General features: G+C 32.3%; 1 protein-coding gene across 1 annotated transcript; it reads left to right on the top strand.

The window, feature by feature from the left end:
- Window positions 1-929: 929 nt before the first annotated feature.
- On the top strand, window positions 930-3,101 carry LOC127717497 (uncharacterized). The gene has a single exon (XM_052223174.1). The coding sequence runs from the start codon at window positions 930-932 to the stop codon at window positions 2,835-2,837; it is 1,908 nt and encodes a 635-aa protein (XP_052079134.1). The 3' UTR covers window positions 2,838-3,101.
- Window positions 3,102-9,480: the final 6,379 nt, after the last annotated feature.

The following is a 9,480-nucleotide window of genomic DNA, read 5'->3' as shown; positions in this document are numbered from 1 at the left end:
ATAAATATATACATGTTACCATCATATATATGTATTTTAAATAACAATCCTCTTTATGTAAAATTAATAGTAAAAGTATAAAAATAGAAATAAATTTCCTATAGACGCCCTTGACCTACAGTGTCAAATGGGCACTTCTACCTACTTCACTTTAATAGTGTGTGTTTGAAGCAAGATGGATATCATAAATATGAGGGAAATTCCCTTCAATATTCTGAAATATTAGGACTTTATGGAAATATAATAGTTGAATCTATGTAAATTATATTTGTTAACTGGTATACAGGTTTTATTAAGGTTTCATCCATACAAGATTTTGAACATTTGAAACGTCTATGGACTTCTACTTTTGAATATGGAAATTAATAGATTGTTTTCAATTGAAAAACAAATAAAAAAATACTTCACTTTGCCACAATATTCATGACATTGGAGGGTAGTGCATAAATTCCTACATAAATCAACCAAATTCTACTTGTTTTCTATACGATCAAGTAACGAGCTTCTCTGAAGTAACATTACTTGTCGAATTGATAATCTGGTGTAGTACACTTGGTACTGTTAATTATAGTAATGAAATCCTTTCAGACAAATCAACAAGTTTCTTCCAACATCGCGATAAAAGCAAATAAATCAAGCTCAAATCATATTATTGAAATACTAACAATACAAAAAAAATACTGACTAAAGACACCTGTATGCAAATCTACAGGCAACAACTACATTATAAGACAAACGTTTAGTTGTTACCCATAGATAATAGACAGACGCTTGTATGAATTTTACTGTCAGTTACTCAAAAATAGTAAATAAACTAAGTGAAAAGCAACTGATCCTAATTAATGTTTTTTTTTGTTTTTGCATTGTAAAATACAGAAGTTGGTTTTACTTTTATTTATGATAAATGATAACTTATTTTGTAGACTGACATGGTAAGAACATCTAAAGAGAAATGTGAATCATTAAATTTTTACAAGTATCTTTGTCCGATAATTGGATCTGAGGAGGTCGTGAGAATAAGGAGGTTGAAAATCAATATCGTTGAAATTTGCCTTAACAATAAATTGAAAGTAATAATAAGCGGAAGTAAAGGTGAAGGCCTTGATTTAAAAGGCAGTGATATAGATTTAATGAGTATTACTTCTTTATATAAAGTGTATCAATCAGAAACAGAAGTTGTTTTTGATGGTCTAAAAATTCCTTTAATTATGAATACAGAGGAGACCTTGCCATGTTTTGCACAATTACGTCTTCTAGATGAACAGAAAGACTTCAAATTTATGTGGGAAAACAGTAATCTTGGAGGTATGCTTTCGAGTGAAATCTTTAGAAGGGATCATTTGTCATTGTTTCCTATCGAATTGAAAATTCATGGTCCATGTTTATCAGATATGAATGATTTTTTTGATGTTGCGTTTTGTCTTAAATGTGACCAATGGATATTTCAAGCAAAGCCATGGGTAAGTAGACCACGTACAACATGGCCTTTACCTGGAATAATTTCCAAAATAATATCTTGTGGAGTGTTATTTGTTCCAATTGGATGCAAAGGATCAATAAAAGAACATCTGGAATGGCGAATTTCATTTTCTCTAGCAGAAAGGTTACTTATCTATTCCTTCAGTCATACACAACTATTATGTTATGCTCTTTTAAAAATCGTGTTGAAGGAAATAGTAGAAAAACATATAGAATTGAAAGGTTTATTGTGTTCATATTTCTTGAAAACATTGATGTTTTGGATTTCCGAAGAAACGGATCAGAATTTATGGCGACCAGATAACATTATACCTTGTTTCATGGCATGTCTACAAAGACTGCTATACTGTGTAAGGTATTCAATCTTGTCACATTATTTCATACCAGACAATAACTTTTTTGACTTACGGTTCAGTGGTATCAACAAAGAAAAATTGGCCACCATGCTAAAGAAATTATATGAACAAGGAATAAATTGTTTTGCGTCTTCTGAGACCCTGCAAGATTATCAAGGACAATCCTATAAACTAACAGAATCTTTATCAAGTGGACATGCTAGATTACTACCAGATACACATTTGGATATTACATATATTAAGATAATACATCTCTTATATAATTTTTTACGTCACTCCAGGACTGGTTTATCAAGAGGTTTATTTGCTTTATATATATCAAAGGCATGTTGGTCTGCTCCAGATACCTCAAAATACCAATATAGCTCAGAAAACAAACAACAATACTCCAAGTACAAATATGATCTCATTCATTTATCGATAGGTTTACATTCAGATGCAATATCAGGATGGCTGACATTGGCTTCTTTCTTATATGTTCATAAAAAATACTTTGCCTCATCAAGTGTAATTAAGTTTGCGTTGAAGAAATACCATGAAAGATCTAAAACTGGAAGAACCTTATCTGAGTACGCATTTATCCAAAGACAGAAGACGAATCTGATGAAAAAGCAAAAACTTAATACAGCATTAAAAGCAATAACAATTCAAAATCTTACATTTCGCAAGAACTCGTCTATAATTCCACAAGAACTACAGCTAGATGTTTCAAAATCCCATGCAATTTATGATCCGTTATCATTTGCCTATTTCCTAAGCTTCTTATGTTACTATCATCTACAGGACATGACATCGTGTAGATATTATTTACAACAACTTAGATCAACAATTAATTTTACAACGGTTGGTATAGAAACACACTTGTCTTCACCAATATTTTGTGGCATAGCCTACCAGTTAATGGGTGACACATACGTTGCTAGACAATTTTTTCAACAAACTGCTAAACTTGATCTGTATAATTTAACCAGTGCAGCGTCAAGGTTATCTAGTGTCATCTGATAATGATATGTCAATTGAGATGTTACTTTGAAAAGTTTCGAGTTTTTGAAATGTGAATCTAAAGACAAAATTAATCGCGAATTCATGCGCTCATGATTTATGGGATATATCCAGATTTTGTGGATAATGTTTTGAAGACTTATATGACTTTTTTTGTACAATATTTTTTTTTATAAGAGTACAATTCAATAGACTGTAAAATAAAGACTATCGCTAGTAGTTATGAATTTCAAACCAATTTAGATCAATTCAGGAACATTAAAAATTTATCACTGAAAACTTGTATTCAACATTTTTTTTTGGTTTAGGTAAGATGATTATATACCAATTTTAATCAAACTGGCTACTCACAAGACGTTAATTTGTATTAACTGTTACCTTGTCACAGCAAATATTTTTATTGCTATCTATTTTTGAAACAGACTAAACGCATGGTGTTATGTTAATAAGGTTTTGCCAGCTATTTTTTTCTGTTTTTCATACTGAAAAGACAGCAATTTTCTTTCTCTTCTTTTTCTGTTTAATGAATCAGATGAAGTTCATTTGAATTTCACGTCAAACGAGTTTATACGTGAAACTCACATGAAATCAGGTGAGTTTCACGTAAAACCCAAATAAATTTCACGTGAAGTTCACGTGAAAATTATATGATTTTGTTTTTACATATTTCACGTAAAATTCGTGTGAATTTAAAAAAAAAAAGTCGTTCAAATAATCTCAATTCACGTGAAATGCACATTACAATTTGCCCGTGAGTCTCATGTTTAATCTCCTGAATCTCACGTGAAATGTTTGGACATGAATTTCACGTGGGCAAAATTTGCCTCTTTGTATATCTTCATCTCAATATTCCAAAACATTAAAGTAAAACTACTTCAAATGTATAAAAAGTTCTAAATCTCAAACAAATATTACTATGAATAGAAATGTAGAGTAATATTAGTCAGAGAAACAGCAAATTATCTTTTTTTCCAACATAAATGTGTATGAATGGTGAGGGATATAAATCAAATAGACAGCAACCTATCATTAACGCCTGTTCAAAGTCAAGAATATGACAGTTGTGTTTCACTCGTTCCGTTGGTTGATAAAGTTTGGTTTTATCAGTTTTTATGGGCTCCCCTTTTTAATTTAATTTGGAGTTCGGTATTTTTGGGTTTTTTTTCTTTAACAAATACGCCTACGAATGGAATTGTGGGATATAGGTCATAACCTCCAACAAATATGTTTATAAATGAAAATGTAATGTATAAGTCAATGTGACAGGAACCTATCAATCTTTAACCGAAATGACTATGATTAGAAATGTTGGATACAATTTAATGATACAGAAACCTATCATAACCTCAAATTTTATGTTTATAAATAAAAATGCGAGTTGTTAGTTAATAAGACAGCAACCTATATTAACCTCCAATAAACATATCTGAATGGAAATGTGTGTCTAGGGCAATTAGAACGCAACCTACTTAAAGACCCAATCAATATGAATATGAAAGGAAAAGTAGAGTATAACTATAAATGTACCAATCAAAGAGCTAAAAATATTGAAATACATCCCACCACATTTTATTTTCTTCTTCACATACATAAAAATTTGCAACTTGAAACTAACAAAATATAAACAATGAGGCTTATAGTTCAAAAACAGGAAATTAATAAACAAAGTAAATAACAGCAAAACAGGAAATAAATAAATAAAGTCAAGTTAAGCGCAGCAGGAAATTAATAAACAAAGTAAAGAACAGCGAAACAGGAAACAAAATAAAAACAAAAACTGACAAACCCAAGAAAATTTGAAATAAAAGCAAAGAATATGAAATAGAAATAGAAAAATGAAAATTATATCAAAACAAAACACCTCACAAACTCAACAATAGTAAGTAACATCCGGTAACTTAACTATGTATCCAAACAATTGCCATATAACATGAAGATATCGTATTTCAGTAACATCATACAGCATGTGCTTTGGATAAGGTAACATACTTATACCTTACTTCTTACTTTCGAGGCAGTCCATAAACACAGCGAATTAACATCTTATTGTCTTCCGAAAAAGGTAAATGTTATAAATATGTAACATGTACATCCTCCTACTGAATACAACATTTTAACGAGTTATGTGACATCAACACTTACCGTAGATCAATAATAACATTAAGCAACACGACGAGTGAAGCTAATGGCAGAGGATTTGTCTAACATACATGTATGAGTTTTTGAACGGATTTCGGTTATTCAATTTTCTGTGAACTGTTTGTCGATTCGTCGTTTTTCTTCAGGATATTGTTTTATCTATTTTTCTTTGTAAAAGCAATTAACCATTACACGGTTTCTGATGTTTAAATGAAAACCGAAGGATAGACAGTCTTGGTTGGACGTTTAAAACGTATTTTCGTCGAAACACTATAGAGTGATGCTGAAAAAGATGGTCATTTAAGGTGTTTATTCAGTATACTAGTACATGTTAATGTAGTTTTTATAGCTCGCTATTTGGTATGGACTGTGGCATGTGCTCATTATTGAAGGCCTTGATAGGTGCAGACTGGCCTTTCGAGTAGGGAGATATTTTCGAGTGAATTGATTTATGATGAATATATCGCCGACGATAAAGGCATTGCGACCGTTGGTGGTAAAGAAAGGTTACAGAAAAGATCTTTTCTTCGTTGCATATTTTCTAATGCGGGCTGGTCTAAAAGTCTTCGACTGGCAACATCCGATAAGAGGACATAAGTTGTACAGAAAATTAAATGTTTAAAAGGTAGTGAATAAAGCTTATCGTTTATTACCTGCGGAACCGTGGCTCATAGGTCCTTAGTTATGATATTTTTTGGCAATTTGCTGACCATAGAGATACGGATTTTTCCTATTCTAAACCGTTCGGAGTTGCGTTCCAGGTTCAAGTCGCTATTTTTTCTAAATTTAATTTTTTTACCTGTGCTTAGCTTGTCATTTCGTAAGATATGTTCTATGATTTGACGTACATTTTTATGTTTCAATATTCATTTCCTTGACACTATTATCTAATTACTTCCTATTGTATACGTCTCCAACTTTTTTGTGCAACCATTTTTAATTTTGTTGTGACGTTATTTAAATCAACAAAAAATCACTCAGGTATCCTTGATTCCATATGGTGGAGGTGAAGAACTCTTCCAAAATAGGAAAACACGTGTTAGCTTGTTTATTTATTACTAAGCTGGATTCGTGTGTTTCATAAAAAAGAATGGCAAATGTAGATACAAGTATCTTGTCTTAGGGAGGGATAAATCCTACTTTGTAAAAAATCACTCTGATTCAAACAAAAAATTCTCTGAAACTGACATAATCAAGATGCTGATTTCTTGATTGACAACATACAAGTTACGTTTGGAGGACGTGTTTTTCAACAAACTATCGGCATTCCCATGGGAATCAACTGTGCCTCTCTTCATGCCGACCTGTTCCTTTATTCTTATGAGGCTGACTTCATACAGGAAGAAGAAAGAAAAGAAGTTAGCAGTATCCTTTAACTTTACTTTCCGCTATATAGATGATGTTGTCTCACTACATAATTCAAAATGTGGTGACTATGTCGAACGCATCTATCCCATCGAACTAGAGATAAAGAATACAACAGATACAGTTACGTCTTTATCATATCCTAATTTACATCTAGAAATTGACAATGAGGGTCGGTTTAAAACAAAACTTTAAGACAAAAGAGATGATTTCAGCTTCTCAATTGTGAACTTTCCATTTCTATGTATCAACATTCCAGCAGCGCCAGCATACGGAGTATGTATATCCCAATTGCTACGATATTCTCGGGCTTGTATTTCCTATCATGATTTCCTTGATAGAGAGTTGCTGCTCACAAGAAAGCGATTAAACAAAGAGTTCCCAATTGTGACGTTGAAATCATCTCATCGTTAATTTTACGAACCCCATCACGAGTCGGTTGACCATTATGGAATATCCGTTCCACAGATGATAGCAGATATGTTCCTTATGTCAACTACAATCCCGTTCCCTTTTCACGAATGTGATCTACAGAATTAGACTTATTACTGGGTTTGCACAAACATGAGCAACACGACGGGTGCCACATGTGGACCAGGATTTGCTCACCCTTCCTGAGCACCTGAGATCACCCCCAGTTTTTGGTAGGGTTCGTGTTGCTTAATCTTTATTTTTCTATGTTGTGTTTTGTGTACTATTGTTTGTCTGTTGTCTTATTCTTTTTTAGCCATGGCGTTGTCAGTTTATTTTCGATTTATGAGTTTGAATGTTCCTCTGATATCTTTCGCCCTTCTTTTACAGACTTTGAAACACTAAGTAACACGAAACTTTTATACTATTAGGACGAATTATTAATTCCTTTTGTATAAATGCTTAATAACACGTTCTTTCATTAAAATAGTCAAGAAATAGAATAAGAGACAACGCAACAAATTAACACGTGTTTTCTTACTACAGTTATATGTTCTTGTTATTACAACGTCACGATGAAATTCAAAATGGCTGAGCAAAATAGGCGAAGACGTTCCCAAATGGAGATAATTAATTAATAGAGCCAAGGAAATGAATATTCAAACATAAATACGAAATAGGAAAAATCCGTAGCTCTATGGTTCGCAAATTGTCAAAAAAATGTCCTAAGGAGCTTTGAGCTACGGTCCGCACCTAAACGTTAACGTGATGAATATCAATGGCTTCTGCATACATAGCAGAGGTTCATTTAAAGAGATATAATGCAGAGTGGGTGATGTATAATGACTGCATGTCCATGACTGTGTCTACGTCGAGGAGCAGAGTTCAAAACATTAATCACATTCACCGAAATGCTAGAGGGATTATATAGAATACCTTTACCAACAATTTTGTCATCACAACCATATGGGGTCGCACTTTCGACTGCTTGAATCCAGAAGTCCTTATTTTGTCATCGAAAATGTGTTGCAAGATGATTATGAGGATTTTTAGAGGCCTTTTGGTATATATCGTTTTACCGAAAAAATAGTAATTTGGACAGGATACATAGAAATACATAAAAATACGTAGACGATAGTTATTGATTTACAATTCAGATCATCAGCTCCTGGTAAAGAAAGATTTTTTAGTTAAATTGCTAGTAAGTTGAAAATCTGTTATCAAAACTTTACTTTGTTTTACATTTTTTTATTGTACACTAACCCTTGATCAGTGTTCTTCAGAGTCATATAGATCCAGAATATCTTGTCATGAAGAATCAAAACTCGTCAGTCGATGAGAGACCGACAAGAGACCGGCTAGAAAAGACATAACAAAGACGAAAAAGTATCGACAAAAATAAGTTGTTTTCCAGTATGACAGACGATAACTAACGACAACAACAGGAATTACACGTCCCTGATTTGGGACACGCACATGCTTAATATGACGGGGTTAAATATATGTGTGGGCGCTCTACCTTTCTGTTAATTTGGGACAATGATGTAACAGCATAACACAAGGACAAACAGTTAACAATTATTTAGAATTGGTTTGACTCATCAGATCGACACGAAGCACATTTCTTCAATTAAATCTTAGTTGTTCGATAAAATTAACTATGATGAGCAACAACCTACACACTTAGATTTGAATAAAATGTTTTGGGAGAGGTTGTTGTTCATATCTATAAAATATGAATATGTGTGTTTTAAAAATTAATGAAGCTTCCTGGGTTTTTATGTTGTGTTTTGTTTACTGTTGTTTGTCTTTTAGTAATTTTTCGTCTGTTTCGTCTTTCTTTTGAGAAAGTTAGAAAAGATGGTCTTATATTTTAGTAGCCTGTTATTCTTACATTGGAATCTAAAAACAATTGACTAACGAAAAGATCAACTAATTTTTTGATAAGCAATATTTGTTTGTTTGAAAAAAAAACCAATAAAAGACAACGTTAACTTTTAAGTTGTGTAAATTTAAGTTGATTGTCCCGGTACCTATTTAGGACCGGTTTTTGTTTTAGGAGCACACCCCTGTATATAACACAAAACCCCTTTTCACTGCTATGACTTGTCGGATTTAAACATGGAAAACGAAACATATGTCATTAGTAAGGGCGGAACCCCACTAAGAATATCTTTGTAGAACCCCTGATTTCACCGTGTTTTTTGTGGGTTTCGTGTTAAGGTTGCTCCAACTTCATTTTTTCTTTAGGTTTCACGGACTCTGTTGGTTTTTTTTTCTTTTGGTGGGGAGGGATATATTATTCATGGTGTCATTAGTCGAAAATTAAATAATTTATTCTTTAGTTTTAACTATATTTATTTAAACAAAACTTTATACTACAATGTAATACAAATCCATGAAATATATATCTAGGATTTAGACACTAGCAAAGAATATGTCTTATAATACATGTAATATACAAACTATACAACATCAAAATGTGCTTGAACATAATGTTAACAGTTGTATGCTCTGCAACAAATATATATGCAAAATGTAACATGTGTAATAGAAAATAAAGAAAAACAGTTTAGAAATGAGACGGATGTTTAGAATAAAAGAGGGACGAAAGATGCCAGAGGGACAGTCAAATTCATAGATCGAAAACAAACTGACAACGCCGTGGCCAAAAATAAAAAGACAAACAGACAAATAATAGCACAGATGACACAACATAGAAAACTTA

The sequence above is a fragment of the Mytilus californianus genome, unplaced genomic scaffold, assembly GCF_021869535.1.
Source record: "Mytilus californianus isolate M0D057914Y unplaced genomic scaffold, xbMytCali1.0.p SCAF_10, whole genome shotgun sequence".
Lineage (NCBI taxonomy): Eukaryota > Metazoa > Mollusca > Bivalvia > Mytilida > Mytilidae > Mytilus > Mytilus californianus.
The sequence above is the reverse complement of the archived record's forward strand: the minus strand, read 5'-3'. Positions and strand labels throughout refer to the sequence as shown.